The sequence below is a fragment of the Tursiops truncatus genome, chromosome 15 (assembly GCF_011762595.2).
Source record: "Tursiops truncatus isolate mTurTru1 chromosome 15, mTurTru1.mat.Y, whole genome shotgun sequence".
Taxonomy (NCBI): domain Eukaryota; kingdom Metazoa; phylum Chordata; class Mammalia; order Artiodactyla; family Delphinidae; genus Tursiops; species Tursiops truncatus.
The window spans coordinates 9,746,896-9,765,477 of record NC_047048.1 but is presented as its reverse complement, the minus strand read 5'-3'; the positions used below and the strand labels follow the sequence as shown (position 1 = coordinate 9,765,477).

At 56.0% G+C, this 18,582-nt stretch overlaps 1 protein-coding gene across 11 annotated transcripts in view; it reads right to left on the bottom strand.

Moving 5' to 3' along the window:
• Positions 1–18,582, bottom strand: part of CLIP2 (CAP-Gly domain containing linker protein 2) — a 76,742-nt gene that overhangs the window by 37,387 nt on the left and 20,773 nt on the right. For 9 of the 11 annotated variants that reach the window (XM_033839488.2, XM_073792016.1, XM_073792017.1 and 6 more), the window contains one exon: positions 5,958–6,541. In XM_033839488.2, the coding sequence (XP_033695379.1) occupies positions 5,958–6,541 (584 nt within the window). The remainder of the gene's footprint in view (positions 1–5,957; positions 6,542–18,582) is intronic. The other 2 variants (XM_033839493.2, XM_033839496.2) reach the window with 1 other exon arrangement.

Sequence of the window (18,582 nt, the reverse complement as noted above, 5' to 3'; positions counted from 1 at the left end):
GTCCCTTCCTTATTCAATTTATACAAATCCTACGAAATGGGAATATCAGGCCCATTTTAAAGATGAGGAAACTGAGGCTCAGCACCCTGCCCTGGGACACTGCTGTGAAGGGCAGAGCTGAGCTCACGCCCAGGCCTGTACACCCCAGAGGCCACCTTGCAGCCTCTACACTACAGATGGCCCTGCTGGGTATCAGTTCTCAGCAGAGTGGTGGGAACTTGACCAGGGCCTGAGGAGAGAGGGAGACACCTGCAGAGAGAAAACCTCATTCCTCATCTCTCAGGAGGCTGGTCCCACACTGCCCAGGCCAGCTGCCGAGGGGGCAGCAGGCAGGACACAGCCCTGCAGAGAACCTACCCACCCAGTGCAGAGGGGCCGGGCTGCTCAGACCGCCTCGCGGGCTGGTACACTCTGGGTTATCTGCAAGGCCAGGCTGGCACCGGCAGGGAGCTTTGGGATACGCCGGGAGAGGGTGTCAGCAGTAGAGGCAATTCCCTGGAAAGGTTTCTTGGCCCACCCTCCTCAGGATGCTTCTGTGGCCAGTACATGAAGGGACATAAAGGGGCAGAGACTTCAAGTACTTGGAGATGCTCCACTCAGATCCCGCTTCAAGGAAGCCCTTGCTGCCCTGCTGTGCGGAGCCCCTAGCCTGAGATGGGGCACTCACATGCGGTGACTGAGCAAGGCCGGGGCAGAAAGGCCCGGACACGTTGGCTCAGCATGGGACTCTGTGATGGGCAATCTCGCTCCAGAGCTGCCCCAGGTTGGCCGAGACTCTGTCTGGCCTGCAGAGCGGTCTGACTTCTCCCTCTGCCCAATCTTTCACAGAAGTTAAAAGCCCTAAGAAACACCCCAAACCCCACCTTGGCGCCTACTTTTGGAGAAGCCGACCCTCCACGGCAACCTATGAGCCATCTGACATCTTTGGGGGTCAGAGCTCTCCCATTACCCCACTGACATCCATTCCTTGCGGCTTTGGCCCTGGGGCACCTCTTGGAGCCACAAGCAACCAGCCAGGCCTCTTCCTTCCTGAGACAGCCTCCTCTGGTCCTTGCTGATCATACCCCATGCTGGCAACCGTAGCTACCAAGATACTTCCAGCCCTCCACCTGGACTGCTGGATCCACTCGGGGTGGGGGGGATACAGAGGACATTCCAGGACTGATAGATAGAAGCCCAGAGCTCCTGTTCCAGGCCAGCCCATGATGTGCTGTGTGACCCCAGGCAACCGCTCACCCTCTCTGGCCTTCACGGTCCTTCCCTGTACGATGAGTGATTAAGGCCCGGTGGTCTCTGCCCCAGCAGGCCTGTCTGAGTCTGGATCAGCCCCCAGGTGGGGCTGTCTTCCTACCCCTCTTCTGTGCCACCAGTTCTCAAGCTGCCTTTCTACATAGTCTCGGTTCCTGCTTCTCCGTTAATTCCCCTGGAACGTCTCTTCTCTTCCACGACCTAAATCCCAAACCAATGGCTGGCTCTAGAGTCTGCCGCAGCAGCCCTGCTGCCTCTGGAGCACCATCCCTAAAACCACGCGGACAGACCCACTTCCTGGGATGGACCCTCGGGACCACACCTTGGGGAACACACACAGCAGCTATGTCTCCGGCCAGCTAGGCAGCTGAGTGCCCCCCCATAGGCTCCCCGGGCCTGGAAGGTGCCCAGGACCAAAGGAAGTGGTGGGTGTTCCCAGGTAGAAGGAAATAGAGAGGTGGCCTGGGATGCCAGGGTCCCACCAGCCTGGGCCAGTGGGCCTGGGTCCCGTCTCAGCTGTGCCAAGCATGTTCTAAAAGTCTGCGTGTCCTTGGACAAGTCATTGCAACTCTCTGCTCCCACCTCTGCCATGCGCCCCAACTCCAGACACCCAGGATCCTTGAGTACTTCCCCAAACTCACCCAGTCCGAGCTACGGGAGCACTCGGGGAGGGAGGATTTCAGAAGAGGAAGTTGGGGCGGAATAGAATGATTCAATGCTGGAGGAATTTCAGGGATTAGCCAGAAAGGTTATCTGTGTGTGTGTGCGTGCGTGTGTGCACGTGTGTGTGCCTGTGTGTGTCCTGGGGCGGGGGAGGGGCCGAGGGCGGGAAGGACAAAGGCGGGACAGCCCAGCTCTGCCACTTCCACTCTGGGTGCTGTGGGAAACTCAGGCCTGATTCTCATCCTCAGCCTGTAAAACGGAACAATGCGCATGTGCGTCGTGGGCAGCTGGGATAGTAAGAGGTGAGTCCATGCAGCTCAGTGTGGAAACTCCAAACCACACCTGAAACTTCTGCCAGTTTCACTCTGGCAGGCATGTGACAAGATGCCCAGTATTTAAGTGACACTATTCCAGGAAGGTCAGGCATGTTCCCCCTGTGTCACCCTCCCAGGGGTTCCTCCGGGGGCCAGGGCCCCTCAGGGTTGAAGAGGAAATGGATTCTGTGTGTAAAGTTCTTGGCACAAGGCTCCGTTCCCAGCGAGCACTCGGCCAGTGAAAGCCAAGGACATGCAGGCCGACGTGAGCCGCTGTGTGACCTCAGAGAGGCTCCCCGAGCTCAGTCCCTCCCTGTGCCCAGGACCCCATGGCCCAGGGAGAATGCCCACCCTTCATGGACTTTAATGCTGATACCAGCTAACACTTCACAGAGCTTACTTGGAGCCAGACCACCTTCTAAACACTACATATGCAGCAGGTGAACTTTTTTTTTTTTTTTTTGGCCATGCTGTGCAGCTTATAGGATCTTAGTTCCCCAACCAGGGATCAAACCTGGGCCCCGGCAGTGAGCACAGAGTCCTAACCACTTGACTGCCAGGGAATTCCCAGCAGGTGAACTTTCATCCCCATCTTACAGGTGAAGAAACTGAGGCAGAGAGAGGATAAACATCTTGCCCACGACTATTTGGCGAGTACTCGGACCTCCTGGGGTAGTGTTGAGGCCCAAATGAAACCAGGACCCAGAGGTATCACTGAAGAGCAGCGTAACTTAATGGACATAAATTCTGTTATTTATGTTCAAAAATAACAAATATTGTTCATGCCTTTGACCTGGGTCAGAAGCAGGTTTGTGGCTGGTGAAGCTAACGTAGCTTAGGTAATCAGAGCCCCTCACATACACTAGCCTCTCTGGAGGCTCTGAGTCGGGAGGGCCCTGACAATACATTCATGGGATCACGTGATTTGTAAAATTTGCGAAAGCAATATTTTTTATATTGTTGTTTCCTAAAAGGCCCCCATCCTCAAATTGTATAAGCTCAGGCCTCTACCTTCATTCATGTCCAGGATATAATCTGTTAAAGGGAGGGGTAGGGATAGGAAGATGCTGTGTCAGGTGTTTATAGGGAGAAGTAGCAAGTCCCAGGGTCGGCCGAGCCAGCTGGATCCTGGCTGTGCACAGCGGTCCAGGCTGGAGGACTAACCCAAGGGAAGCTGTGGACTAGGGTGGGGCATGTGGGGCCCATCCTTGAGGTGAAAGTAAATCCCTCCTTCAAATTCCTCTCCCCAACCCACCAGAATCCAAGCATGTCCTGTTTCCAGGGCAGTCACAGTTGATGAGTGAATAAAGGAATGAATGGCCCAGCACCTCCTGGCTGAGTGGCCCTGGGCAGGTTGTTTTCCAGGGCTGAGCCCAGTTTCCTCATCTGTAAAATGGGCAGATAACACCCACTGCGTAAGGCAGCGGGGAGAACCAAAAGAGACAAGGTGCAGAAAGTGCTGGGCATGGATTCGCCCTGGAGAAAGCAGTGTTTCAAACCAAAGGATGCAACCCAGTCTCAGGCTGGGAAGTCACTGGGGCCCGTCTGCTGCTACTGCCAACCCTGCTGAAGGGCTGCAGTCTGGCGGAGATTTCCAGAGCAGGGCCTGCCTCGTGACAGCTTGAGTGCCCCCTGCTCAGTAGGTCCAGTTCTCACTCCCTGAGGGCGGAGCAGGTGCAAGAGGATTTCCAGGCAGGATCACACTGGGGTTAAACCTCTCTCCTCTCCCAACCTGAGGAGCATTCAGGGATGGTCAATAACCCTAAGGGGCTCCACTTCCCACCCCACAGGGCACTCACATGACACTACCCAGGTCTTGCACAGCCAGAGTCCTTGGTAACTACGATGCACTTCCACGGCCAGCAGCTTCTCAATGATCCCAACGAAAGTATCACACGGGAGTTATCTATGCCCGTTTTGCTGAATGGACAGATGATGAATGAATGGGAATGAGGCCCAGTTAAGTGAATCACCCAGCATCACACGGCTGGGAAGTAGCAGCAAAGGCACGAACCTGGGCCTGATTTCCCTGCAGTGGCCATGGCCAGCAGGTGCCCTCAGATCCCAGGCACCCCCAAGGACAGCTCAGTGAGACTGTAAGCCGGCTTGCCTGACCACTCTGGGTTCTAGCTGATTAGATGTCTGAACCACCCGACCTTGGGCCAGGCGTCTTTTTTTTTTTTTAATTGGAGTATAGCTGATTTACAGTGCTGTGTTAGTCTCAGGTGTACAGCAAAGTGAATCAGTTATACATATACATATATCCAGTCTTTTTTGGATCCTTTTCCCATATTCGTCATTACAGAGTATTAAGTAGAGTTCCCTGTGCTATACAGCAGGTCCTTATTACTTATTTATTTTATATCTAGTAGTGTGTATATGTCAATCTTCCAACTTATCCCCCCCTTTCCTCCCTGGTAACTGTAAGTTTGTTTTCTATGTCTGTGACTGTATTTCTGTTTTGTAAATAAGTTCATTTGTACTATTTTTTAAAGAACTCACATATAAGCAATATCATATGATATTTGTCTTTCTCTGTCTGACTTACTTCACTCGGTATGACAATCTCTAGGGCCATCCACGTTGTTGCAAATGGCATTATTTCGTTCATTTTTATGGCTAATATTCCATTGTATATATGTACCACATCTTTTTTATCTGCTCCTCTGTCAATGGACATTTAGGTTGCTTCCATGTCTTGGCTACTGTAAATAGTGCTGCAGTGAACCCTGGGGTGCATGTATCTTTTCAAATTATGTTTTTCTCTGGATATATGCCCAGGAGTGGGATTGCTGGATCATATGGTAGTTCTATATTTAGTTTTTTAAGGAACTTCCATACTGTTCTCCATAATGGTTGTACCAATTTACATTCCCACCAACAGTGTAGGAGGGTTCCCTTTTCTCCACACCCTCTCCAGCATTTACTGTTTGTAGACTTTTTGATGATGGCCATTCTGAGCCGTGTGAGATGATACCCCATTGTAGTTTTGATTCGCATTTCTCTAATAACATCTCAACATCTCTCAGTGATGTTGAGCATCTTTTCATGTGCTTTTTGGCCATCTGTATGTGTTCTTTGGAGAAACATCTATTTAGATCTTCTGCCCTTTTTTTGAATAGGTTGTTTGTTTTTTGATATTGACTCCATGAGCTGTTTGTATATTTTGGAGATTAATCCCTTGTCGGTTGCTTCGTTTGTAAATATTTTCTCCCATTCTGTGGGTTGTCTTTTCGTTTTGTTTATGGTTTCCTTTGCTGTGCAAAAGCTTTTACATTTAATTAGGTCCCATTTGTTTATTTTTGTTTTTATTTTCATTACTCTAGGAAGTGGAGGGCCAAGGGTCTTGAGCACTCTGGTCCCCAGCCTTTTCCAGTATAATCCTGGCACATCCACGCTGGTGGGCTGGATCAGTGGATAATATCAATGACAGCTAACATTTTGAGGGCACTAAGTTTCAGGCACTGTCTAAAGGCATTAACATGTATTCACACATTTCAAGCCACAAGGCAGGTACTATTAAAGTTCTCATTTTACAGATGGGAAGACCGAGGCCCAGGAAGGTTAAGACACTTGTCCAGGGTCACACAGTGACAGTCTCCAGGGTACCCACTTTACCTGTCTCCCTGGTCACTCTGTGGTTCTGACCAGGAGCGGGTACCCCAGCCTGGACCCCACCCGAGCCCCGTGGGTCCCCCACCCTGCCCAGTCCCAGGGATCCAGCTCACTTACGTGGGGTGGAGTGCTTGGGTTGGGGGGACTCACCAGCACACGGTCTCCCAGGCGCAGGTCCTTGTCACCCCGCTTCACAGAGCCGCTGTCGGAGAGGTTGGAGCCCGACTCGTTGCCGGTCTTGACGGAGCTGTTGAGGACGCTCTCCCGCAGGGGGATGACGCGGCTGGTCAGCGGCGGCGTGGCCGTGCCCGAGTGCAGCGACAGGTTCTGGGTGGTCAGCGACTCGACCGAGTGCGCGTCGCTGCCCGAGCCCTCGGCCGCCGGCTGCCGGGTCAGCTTGGAGGGCCGCGTGAAGATGCCCTGCAGGGCCGGGCACTCGAAGTAGCGCACGCCGCCCACGGCGCCGTCGTTCTTGCCCACCGGCTCGTCCAGCACCACGCCCGCCCACTGGCCCGGCGCGAACTGCGTCTCGCCCAGGTACTGCACCACGCCCGGCTTCACTCCATTCACCCACACGCGCTCGCCCACCACGAAGTCCCCCACGAACTCGTCGCCCACTTCGGCCGCCTTGGCGCCGGGCTTCTCGGGGGCGGCGGGGGCTGCGGCTGGGGGGCCCGAGGCCTGCTTATGCAGGGGGGAGCCTGTGGAGGAGGAGAGAGGCAGCGGTTAGGGCTCGGGTGGGGGCTGGACCCTCGGCCGTCCCAGGAGCGCGTAGTCCAGCTGGCCGGGGGAAACTGAGGCAGGTGGGGCTGGGAGTGGGGCCTGGGGCGGGTCTCATTCTTCCTGGGCCGTAGGCATCCCCGGGCGGCTCCCTACTCTGCCAACCCCTCTGGAAAGTTCTAGGGATGAAAAGCTCAGGACAGTGCCTCCTCTGAAGGCTTTCCACTGCTCAGGGTCACTCGAAATTGAGGGCAGAATGAACCCATGACCGAGGGTTACAAGCTGCTACTTCCACATCCCGGTGGGCTCAGGCCCTCAGCTGTTACTTTGAGGCCGCCCATGGCCCCATGTGGGACTCAGGTCTTGTGGGGGGATCTCTGTGCCCCCCGCCTTCTTCTCCAGCCAGTTCTGGGCCCCACGAAGGGCTCCTCACTGTTCCTTGGCAGCTGGCCACAGACATCTCGGGACAAGGAAGGAGCCAGAAAACCCTCTTATTCCACTCCTGAGTCTCCCTCTCCTCCCTGGTCCCCAAGCTGCAGGCCAAGCCTCAGGGCACACAGACCAGGAGAAGGGGGTGTGAGGAGGGTGGGAGGCGGAAGCAAGCACTTAACCTCATTGCTGGACTGAACTCCAGGCTCTCTGGCCTGAACTGGGTACCCTAATCCAGCCCCTCTTTACAGAAAGAAGGACCCTGAGACTCAGAGAGGCCAGGGCCTCGCCCAAGGCCACACAGCAGAAATGGGGACTCAAACCCTTGGAGGGGGCCTGCCTCCCAGGCCTGGGCTCTGATGTGCTCTAGACTCAGAAGAAGGGAAGGGGGGCAACCTGCTCACAAAAGGACAAAGCAGAGCTCAAACCCACCATGCTTTGTGCGTGTCTGGCTCCTGGGCCCCACGCAGGGCCTGCTGTGCAAGCGGATGCCGGCAAGCCTGCCCATTTACACCTCAAGGTCTGGAGGCTGCCCCGCCTTCCTGCCAGACGAAGTATCAGGCAGGGAAGGACTCATCCTTTTCCTCCTCTACTCCAGAGGCTGACGGACTTGTCAAATACAGATGGGGACAGGAGGCAAGCAGACACTGCCATGCCCCCATCAGAGTTGCCTGTGTTTCTGGTCCTTTCCATGGGTAGCCAGTAGAGGGGCCACAGGGGCAGCGGCTCCACCAGCATCCTCCTTGTACCCAAGGCCAAGGTGCCTGGGGCCGCAGGCCTGGCTGCATGCTGTCTCAAGGCTGGAAGGACAGAGCTTCTGGGAGATGAGGAAGCCACACAACTCCAGGGCAGGGCTGACATATGAGCTCCAGCAGGCAGGTTCTCCCTCGGGGGCACTGGTAGTGGTGGGAAAGCATGTGATCAGCCAGGGCCTGGGGAGCCAGGATGGGCATCCTAACTGAGGGGCAAGGGGCTCCCTCTCAGCTGTGAGCTGGGCTCCTGGGACATCAGTGAGCTTTGCTACTGAACTTGATTAACAACCAGAGTGATCACACCCACGAATTGATGCTCTGTGCTAAGAGGCAGACATACATACAGTAGCTCATTGGACCCTCAGTTAAGCCTGTGAAGTGATTCCATGATCCCATTTTACAGATGAGGAAACTGAGGCCTGGAGATATCAGGTGCTTTATCTAGGCCCCCCAGGCAGGAGGCAGCAGCGCCAAGGTCCGGCCAACAGCCCCTGGCTCTTGGTGCAGGGCGCTTTCATTCGTCCAGGAAATGTGCACCAGGCACCCGCCATGCCAAGCCCTAAACTACAACCACCCCAATCTTGGACTCCTCTGCATGGACCCGTTTCCTAGACTCTGACCAAACCCTACAGTTCCCTTCGAGCAGGGAACAATCTCATCTTGTACTCCTTCCTGCAGAGGGATGTCTCCTTCTCCTTCTGTGGGACCCTGGGGGTGGGGGGTGGGGGTGTCCCCAAGGCTCTTCTCTTCCACCCCTGAGATCCCACAAGGTGGAGGCCACAGTGGCTGAGGGAGCAGACCCTGGAGCCCCGTCTCGGTCTCCTCACCTGCCCTCCGCCACGGGGCTTCTGTACAGTGATGGACACAAAGCCCTAGGGACGGTGCCTGGGCCACACAAGTGAACAAGTGCTGACCGTTCTTACTGGGATGAAAATGACTGATCCTCAAACTAAGGGATTAGAAAAAATTTAAAACCACAAAAGGATCAGGGGGCAGAAGAAGGGCTTCCAGCAAGTTCTGGTGACCTTGGACCCATGGCTCTGCCCCCACCACACACACCCCCCACCAGAGCAGCCGACCTCGTCCTGCTGTTCCCTGTGCCTGGGCTGAGCTCCGGGTCCCTGGTTCTCATCTAGGACAATCCTGTTACAAGGAGCTTCTGCTGGGATCACAGCAGTACGGGGCCTGGGAACCCCGCTAGGTCAGGTGGGCCCGTTCCTTAAAAAAAAAAAAACCTGCTCCGAAAAGCAGCCATAGTGGGAGGAAGCCACAAGTTAGATGGTGTTCCAGGTCCCTCGTGACACTGCCCAAGCAGCCCGTGGGTCCTGCTAACAACGAGGGGTCAAGGTTATCATCATGAAGACAGCAGCTACCATTCATGAAGTGAGACTACGTGCCCTCAACGGACTGGGTACTTTTTTTTATATATATATAAATTTATTTATTTATTTTTTTAATTTTTGGCTGTGTTGGGTCTTCGTTGCTATGCACGGGCTTTCTCTAGTTGCGGCGAGTGGGGGCTACTCTTCGTTGCGGAGCACGGGCTTCTCATTGTCGTGGCTTCTTTTGTTGCGGAGCATGGGCTCTGGGCATGCAGGCTTCAGTAGTTGTGGCAGGTGGGCTCAGTAGTTGTGGCTTGCGGGCTCTAGAGCTCAGGTTCAGTAGTTGTGGTGCACGGGCTTAGCTGTTCCGCGGCAAGTGGGATCTTCCCGGGTCAGGGCTCAAACCCGTGTCCCTTGCATTGGCAGGCCGATTCTCAACCACTGCACCACCAGGGAAGCCCTGGACTGGGTACTTTTTCTATATTATATTCTTATCTTGCAGGTTAGGAAACAGAGGTTATAAAACTTGCCCAAAGTTACCCAGGCAGGAGCCAGGCCCACCTGGTCTGGCTCAGAGCCTCCCCGTAAGGCAGGCATAGGAGGTGTCTAGCAGGTGTCAGTGCCCTTCCCATATCCGTTTCCAGAACACTTCCTCATGCTGAGGGGCTCTGTGATGTCTGCTTAACGGAATGGCCGTGGCTCAGGTGAGACCCTGCCCTACCTGTTGTCTGTGCAGAGAGCATAGAGGAGGGTCCCAGGTCGAGGGGGACCCAGCGTGGCTATTCTTGGCAAGAAGCTGCCTACTCAGCTGTCCTCCCAGCTGTCCTGGCCCAGGCAGACCCCCAGGTAATCTCCTTTCTTCCCCACCCCTGCCCCTTCCAGAGGTCACAGGCCCCGGGGACCAGTTGTTTGAACAGCTGCTAAAATAAAATCCAGGTCACGAGCCTGGCGACCACACTTGGGCGTTCTGCTGCATTTTTCCTCTTTGATGCTCCAGTCTCACAGGCACAAAACTTCACCCACTCCCCCACTCACCCTGGGCAGCTTGCAGCCGCCTGAGCTGAGGAAAGGGTGGTAACCCCACTAGAGCCCCGTTCCCTCCAGGGAGCCGTCAGTAACACGCTGGCTGGGCCTGGCCGAGCCCCTTCCCATATCTGGGCCTCAGCTTCCCCATGGGGCAACGAAAGGCGAGGTCAGAAATTGCTAAGGTACCGGCCAGCACTGACATGCTACAAGCCCCACCTCTTCTCCCAGAGGAGGGGGCGTGTCATCAGAGCTATGAGACCCGGCTGATGGGCTGAGCCTCTGGGGTGGTTCTGGAGGCTCCCTGAGGGCAGGGCCTGGGCCTCCCCGATCTCCTAGTTCCCAAATGGACCAGCAGCGGCTCGGCAAAGCCCCAAGGAAGCAAAGGGCAGCAACAGACTTAAACCTCACGCCAGCAGCTGACCCTTCCCCAGACACCAGGCACAAGGGAATTGACTGCTGGTTTCAAGTTCAAAGTAGAACTTTGATAAAAAGGGCTAAAGGACATGGTGTGGAGTGACAGCAGCTGGTGGCCTGTTCCAACGTGAGCGGGGGGCGCTCAAGGCGGGGGTGGTGGGAGGTGCCCAGATGAGAGCGCATCCTCCCCTGCTTCCGCAAGGGCTTTGGTCCTGCCCTGCCTGGGAAGCGGAGACAGGCATTTTTCATACCTGCCGAATCTCAGCCACCAGGGACCCCATTCGTTAAGCACCCAGTGTCAAAGTGGGCCCAGCAAAGGGGTGGGGGGAACACCAGGACCGCAGCTACAACTCAGCAGGCCTTCTGCCTGGCAGGAAGGCACCAAGGTCCACGGGGCCGTGGGGTTGGGGAGAGAGGGCTCACTGCAAACAGAGGTGGGAGCACCTCCCAGAACCTCTGCCCTGACAGTCACAGGGCTCGTTCCCTCACCTCCTCAGAGCAGCCTTCCCTGACTGCTTCACCTAAAAGCCCACCCACTTGCAGCACCCTCTACTCACTTCATTCTTCAAGAGATTTACCCCGTCTTCACCTGAGTATGTCTGCCTCCAGACTGAAATGGAAGCTCACACGGGCTGTTTCCTCTCCAGCACCCAGCCTGGTTCCCCGCAGCAGGCCCTCCATGCAGGCTGCACTGCACTGCCAGCTCAGAACGGGGGCCCACACCGGCTCTGTGCTGGGTGCACGGAACAGTCAACAATCCGAGCTGCAGAACGTCGCTCCCATTTCTTCAGTCAAGGAATCTGAGGCTCACTCCAGGCAGTTTCCGGTTCACCTGGTCTCCCTTCCGCCTTTGTACCTCCCTGAGCCCTTCCCATTTTCCCTGTGTTTCCAGAGGAAAGCTAAGAACCCTCTTCTCCTTTTAGAAGCAAACCTCCATCCCGCTTTGGTCTTCCCTGGGACCCGCCTCCCCGCCACCTTTCTCCTCTCCCCGCGATGGCCCTCCAACAGAGGTCAGAGCCCACGGGTGGCATGAATACCGCCCTGGCCCACAAAACAGCTTCCCTCACCTTGCCCCATCCTGCCATCACCCATTCTCCTTCCCAGCAAACAAGCTTTTCTCTCTCTAAATATTTCTTACATAGATCATTCATGTCCAGTGCAGAAAAAAATTTAAACATAGTTACTGATTAAAAAAATGAAAAGGACCTGGGCTTCCCTGGTGGCGCAGTGGTTGAGAGTCCGCCTGCCAATGCAGGGGACACGGGTTCGTGCCCCAGTCCGGGAAGATCCCACGTGCCGCGGAGCGGCTGGGCCCGTGAGCCATGGCCGCTGAGCCTGCACGTCCGGAACCTGTGCTCCGCAACAGGAGAGGCCACAACAGTGAGAGGCCCGCGTACCGCAAAAAAAAAAAAAAAGAAAAAGAAAAGGATCTATAGTTCCATCATATAAACATAATCACAGTTGACATCTTGGTGTGTGTTTTTCCACGCTTTATCCTGTGCGTGTAGGGGTGTGTGTGTGTGTGTGTGTGTGTGTGTGTGTAGTACTTAAAAGTAAAAAACACAAGCCAGGCTGTAGTTAGATATTACTCGGTCCTCTGCTCTCCCTGCAGTTGGTATTTTTCCATCCAGCAGTGTCTAGAAGGAAACGGTTCCATGCCCTAATAAGACTCTGCTTCCCAGTCCTTCTCTGACCCTCAGCTCCTGACCCCTCCCCGCTCTGGAAACTTCTCCTGCAAGGATGCCTCGCTGCACTGCAGGGGGCCCTTCCCGGCCTTGTGGTGCCTGGCCCTGCTGTCCATGCTCCTCTCAAGGCTCCCTGTTCCTGCGACAGGACTGGGGCCTCCCCAGTCCTCCACCCTGGCCCACACTGGTGGTCCTCTCCGATGGGGTGGTCTCCATCCACTACCTCTCCACCTATATGCCAGCCAGTGCTGTGCTGGGAAAGGCTTAACTAGTTCTCCAAGAGAAAATAATAATAATAATAATAACCCTGATTTTGTAGCCTTTGCCAATTTCCATAGTGTAAATTCTCCCACCATGATCCATCTCAAGCTACCAGCGTGATGCCACTGAACACAGAATTGGGAAGAGATTATATATAGTATTTCCAACATAGAGTAAATAACCTCAAAGACACAGATGCTGGGGACTTCCCTGGTGGCGCAGTGGTTGAGAATCCGCCTGCCGATGCAGGGGACACGGGTTTGATCCCTGGTCCGGGAAGATCCCACATGCCACGGAGCAGCTAAGCCCGTGCACCACAACTACTGAAGCCTGCACGCCTAGACCCCATGCTCCGCAACAAGAGAAACCACTGCAATGAGAAGTCCGTGCACCTCAATGAAGAGTAGCCCCTGCTCACTGCAACTAGAGAAAGCCCATGGGAGCAACAAAGACCCAATGCAGCCATAAATAAATAACAGAACAAAACAAAAAAAACACAGATGCTACAAAATCTTACTAGTAGTAAATAGTAGCTTTTTTACCAGTAGTAAAATAGTAGTAGTAGTAGTGGTATAAACACTACTAGGAGAACCACTAGAAGTCATGAGTTTTGAATATTTATTACCTATGTTTTTAATAGAATGTACTTAATTTTGGGCTTCCCTGGTGGCGCAGTGGTTAAGAGTCCGCCTGCCGATGCCAGGGGACACAGGTTCGTGCCCCGGTCCGGGAAGATCCCACATGCCGCGAAGCGGCTGAGCCCGTGAGCCATGGCCGCTGAGCCTGCGCGTCCGGAGCCTGTGCTCCGCAACGGGAGAGGCCACAACAGTGAGAGGCCCGCGTACTGCAAAAAAAAAAAAAAAAAAAAAAAACCCACAAGAGGGGCCTTGGAGGGACCCACAGTGATGATATGACATGCACCAAGGAGCATGATGAAGTTGGCCCTTTGCCCCTGAAAGCCAGAGGGAAAAAAAGCGTATCTATAAACGTTCCATAGAACATAGTTCAACAAGGCGTTAATAAGTATCATGAAAACAAAACCTTAATCTCCAAATTCAAACAACTTGAGGAACAGGGGCTTAAGCAAAGTTAAGGTTACTTTGCTGCAGGACTTGTCTGAGCCTTTAATGTGCAAATGAGCAGTGTGATGACTTAGGAAGGGCTATAAATAAGGTGACTACATAATTTATCATCCAAAACTAGACACGGTGGAGAGAAAAGAGGTGCTATTAATATAGTGTCATGCCAAGACCACAAGCATAAACTAGGGCTGTCACAGGCAGTACACGGTCACTCTGGCCTAAAATTATAGCATTTTTTTCTCTGTGTCGCCTAAGGAAACCCTGCCTGCCCATCAGGCCAGCTCCACCACCCCTCACTGGCACTGCCACCCCACGGAACTCCATTCTTCCCTGATTGGCACAGCCTGCCACCCAGGCTGCCAGGGTACACGTCTGCACCCCACCCAGAAGACAAGCCCTGGGAGGTGGGGTCCACACAGACCCCCTCTCCATCCCCGGGGCCCCAAAATGGGGCTGAAATATACCCTGGCCGTGACCCTGACCTCCCCTCCTTGGTTCCTCAATGCAACATACATAAATGCCCCACAAACCCCAAAGCAGCTTTCTGTTCTAAGATCCCGTCTCTCCTGGCAGGGACTCAACACCGAGGTCCAAAGGAAGGGATGGGGTCTCTAGACCATTCCTCAAGGGCACCAGCTTTCCCACCGTGAGTCCCCCAGCCCGGTCCACCCTCCAGTCAGTCCCTTGACAGCGTCCCGCCCATATGGTCTCTGGAAAGACCCCTCCCAACCCACTCTGACCAAGGCAGGGCCCGCCCCCTGTGGCCACCACAGGCCCGGCATTTCCCCTGCTACGCCGTCTCCAGCCATCCATCCCTGCAGAAGGGACCCTCTACCAGGCCGTTCCGGGGCGGGCCCCAGTCCCAAGGATTGCTCAGCGTCCTTCCTGAACCAAAGGGAACTCAGAAGCCCCCTTCTGTTCCCCTTACTCCCAAACCAGGGGGAAAGAGCCCCTACCCAGCAGACTCAGCTGAGGCGCCAGGGAGAAAAAGATGCGGGCGGCTTACCCTGGAAGGAGCAGAGCCAGCTTCCCATGGAGAAGCCCTGCTACAGCCACGCCAGCCAGGGCAGGCAGGCAGGCGGGCAGGTGCTGGCAGCTGGGCCCCTGCTCCCCCCCCCGCCCCCATTCCCGATCGATTCTGGGCGTCATCAGGAACATTAGGAGGCTGCCCTGCCCCCCGCCCATCCGCAGCCCAGCCACAGAAAAGCTCAGCTTGGCTTTCCCCATCCTGATGCCATTAAAAAGTTTAGGATGTGGTCAGGGGAGGAGAGCAGGAGAGCTGACCTTGAAGGGAGTGAGTGCCGCCTGGAGCCAGGGCTAGCTCCGCAGGAGCAAGGGCTGGCAGCTGGTCCGGTTCTGCCCAGGTTTGCGCAGCATCTGGGACAGGTCAGTTAAAACGGGGATGAAGCCACCTACCCTCGTAGGGAGCATGGGGATCAAGGTGAAAGACACGAACCTCCGCGGGTGGAGTGGAGTGGGGTCAGTGTCCAGGACTAGAGGCCAGCTGTGAAGCTCTGTGGGACACCCCACCCCGGGCACGTCAGGCTGGCTCCCATGTCTGGAGCACCCACAGGGTGTGGGAGCACCCGGGCCCCAGCTCAATAAGCCAGAACTTCAAAGCTCTGGGCCCCTTGGGGGAGATCAACATATAGGAAGTGGACCCTGCCCCAAGTGGCCCGCTGCTTTTCTGAGGGGGATGCCCATGCACACGCGTCCTCGACCTCCTGTGTCCTGGGTCCACATGTGCAAAGGCCACAGGCACACTGGGGGATAGCTGTGACCAACCTAACGAGAACAGATGGCTCCTCCCGCCCCGCCCGTCTAGCCGGTGCCTGAGCAGAGCGTAGGAGTGGACTCGAGTCCAGCCACCGCAGCTGCCTCAACCCTGGGGGCAGGAGGTGCCAGCAGCCTGAACCAGCTTTAGACCAAGCCCAGCCCTGCTACCCTCTGGCCCTGTAACTCTGAGCAACTCAGCTGAGACCTCCAAGCCTCAGTTCTGTCATCTTTCAAATGGACAGAAGAGCAGTTCTCTCACTCAGTTGTTAATGAGAAAGAAATGTGGTAAGACACCTGCTGCAGGGCCGGCTTGTGACACACAAGTGTCAAACGCTGTCCCTCCTAGATGGGAAATCTCTGGGGCTGGACCAGAGGGCAAGGGGTGGGAGAGGCCCTCCAAGGGTCCTCCTGCCCCAGTGGGGGGCAAGGGCAGAGGGACCTCACAGTGGCCTATGGTCTGTCCCTGTCCCTAGAGCCCTCCCCAGCGGCCAGCCCTTCTTGTCCCAAGAGGGACACCCATGGCCTAGCCTGGCCTGCCCCCACCTGAGGCTCAGAAGCAGACCCTGGGAAGGACTAAGGGCTCCTATGCACAGCCTGCCGTGGTCCTACGACTACCCAGCAGTGTTGGACCTGCCCGGCCAGCGCCGGCTGCTCCTGGCCCAAACGGAAGCCCTAACCCCAGCGGCATCTTGGGCCACCAGCCCGGAGACCTGAGCTCCCCCCACATCTTCCGCAGGCCCAGGATAGGCTCCCAACCCCCAGGCGGCCTGGGCCACAGCTCCCCAACTCCCTTCCAGTCGCCACGCCCGCCCCGGCCCATGCACACCCCTCCCCGGGCCTCTCGAGCCGCTCTGCCTCCATCCCCGTCCTTAGACGTCTCAAGACTCAGGACTTCTGTAGCCACTACTGCCTCTGCCTGGATGCCCTTTCCCTGACCTTGCGGGTTCCTGCTTGTCACTAAGATCTTCACGCCGGCGTCACCTCCTGAGCGAGGACCCCCTCCCCCGCCCCGACTGCCTGATCTGAAGCAGTCTCCAGGGGGTCCATCCCATCTGGCTGGGCTGCCCCTGACCTAGAGGCCCCACCCAGGTTTTGGCCCACCGGTGGGTCCCAGACCGCCTTCCTGTGCACCTGCTTTGACCGCCTCTGGGCCACCTCCTGGTGTAAGAGACCCCCTCCCACGGCCCCTCTGGTCCTGCGGCTCTGGGAACCGACAAAGGCCAGGCGGGGCGGAGGCATCAGCCCAGGCCTGACCCTTGGCAGATCCTCTGCCCGGAGGCTGAGCTCATGCTTTGGGAGGCTGCCACTGCCCCGATTCCCAGAGCCACTGCCCCCCTCCAGCCACCACCAGGCTCCAGCCTCTGCCAGACCCTCTCTTGGTGCTCCAGCACCCACCTCCGGAGTCCCAGCCTCCCAGCCTCCCACGGGGGTGGGCGCCTCCAGCACCTCGGAGAGCTGATGGCCAGTTCCATAGGGTGGGTGAGGGAGCCTGCGGGCCAGGAATGGGGCCACTGTCCTCCCCTGCTGCTGCCACACATCCTGCCTCTGCTGGGACTCTTGTTATGAGACCTGGAGCAGGGACGAAAGCAGCTCTGGGCCGCAGAAAGCTCCCTTCCCCTGTCACAGGGCTCCACTGCCCTGGCCAACTGCTCCCGGCTCTCTGCTCCCTCCCCCAGCCCAGGGGTCTGTCTCTCTCTGACCTGCAAAGGCAGCAGGTGCCAGAGCGGGAAGGAGGGCGGCACCAACCGCAGCTGCAGCCTTTTGCCGCCACCGTGTCCCTCGGTAGGGGGCGTGTCTCTGTGATCAATTGGGCATTCATAGAGCGGCACCTCCTCTCCCGGCACAGGAACAGCCCTGCAGGGTTGGGGTCCAGGCAGAGTCAGACCACCCAGGCCCCACCTTCAGCGGCCCCCAGACCACCGTGCGGTGTGACCAGGAGGCAATCAGCAGGCCACACAGTGTGGTCCATTCCCCTTCCCTCGAGAGACCAGGATGTAGCCATTCAAAATGATGGCAAAGAGGACACTGCCGTAGCACGGGGGCGGGGGCGCTTGGCATAGAACGCAATCAAATGTGAAGCAGTAGGATGCAAGTCTGGATACAACCCATGACTTAACTGCTTGAAACAACAACATGTGAACAGGAAAAACGACCAGAAGGAATAGGTCACAGTGGTGGCTGTGATTAGGTTAAGTGGAGGGGTAATGGGAGTTCCTTCTTTTATCACTCAAATTTTTCTGTAATGAGATTATGGAGGGATGAAAGGAAAAGAAATTACTCTTTAATGAGTCTTGTGCCTGCAGGCACTTCTCATTTATTAACTCACTTGATTCCCTGAGAGAAATGACATTATCCCATTTGTGGCTCAGAGAGGTTAAGTAATGCTTCCAAGGTCACACAGGAGGGACATTAGAGCTGGATCGGAGCCAGAACCCAGGCCCTCTGGATCAGAGAGGAGGCAATGAGGAAAGAATCCAGAAGGTGCTAGGGGCTCTCTCCAGTGGAGAAGAGGGTCAGGGCCAAGCCTGGCTGGAGCCCTTCTCCAGCCAGTGGGATATACAACTCCCACCCGCTCTAGACCACTAGGCCCATTTGGTGCCTCTGCCCATGCTCTGTCTCCAGGCCCCACATCGTCCTCCTCCTCCACACTTACACTCCCTCCTTCCTTAAGGCTGAGCTCACTCACACTTCCTCCAGGAAGTCTTCCCTGCAGCCCACCCATGGTGGTCAGCCCCCTTCACCTCCCACAGCCCTGGAAGTGAGTACAAACATCTTCGCCCGGGTGACCACATGCCTCCTCACCAGTCTCCCCAGCCCCGCTCTTTACCCCCGCAACCCGCCCTCTGCCTGGTGGCCTGAGGAATGCCAACACCACCAGACGACCTTTGCTAACATCCTCCAACAGCTTCCATCACACTTAAAACAAACCCAGTCCCCCTGCCCTTCACCACCTGCCTCTGCTGCCCTCCCCAACCTCATTTCGCACTCCTCTTTACCCAGACCTGTCTTCTTTCTCTTTTTTAACAAAAAATCCATTCCTGCCTCAGGGTCCTTGCGTTACTTGTTCCCTCACCTGGAACAGCCTTTTCCCCTTGTTTTTTCCCCCGCCTAGGTTCTTCTGAGGCTCAGAAATGAGGAAAGGAGGATTTGCCACCTTGAAAGGGGTTGTCTGGGCCTCCACAAGAGCCTGTACCAGGCAGGGCAGTCCACGGGCCACATGACACATCTTCCTCACCTTTCCATGCTAGCTGTCTGGCTTTCCCAGGACCTGGTTC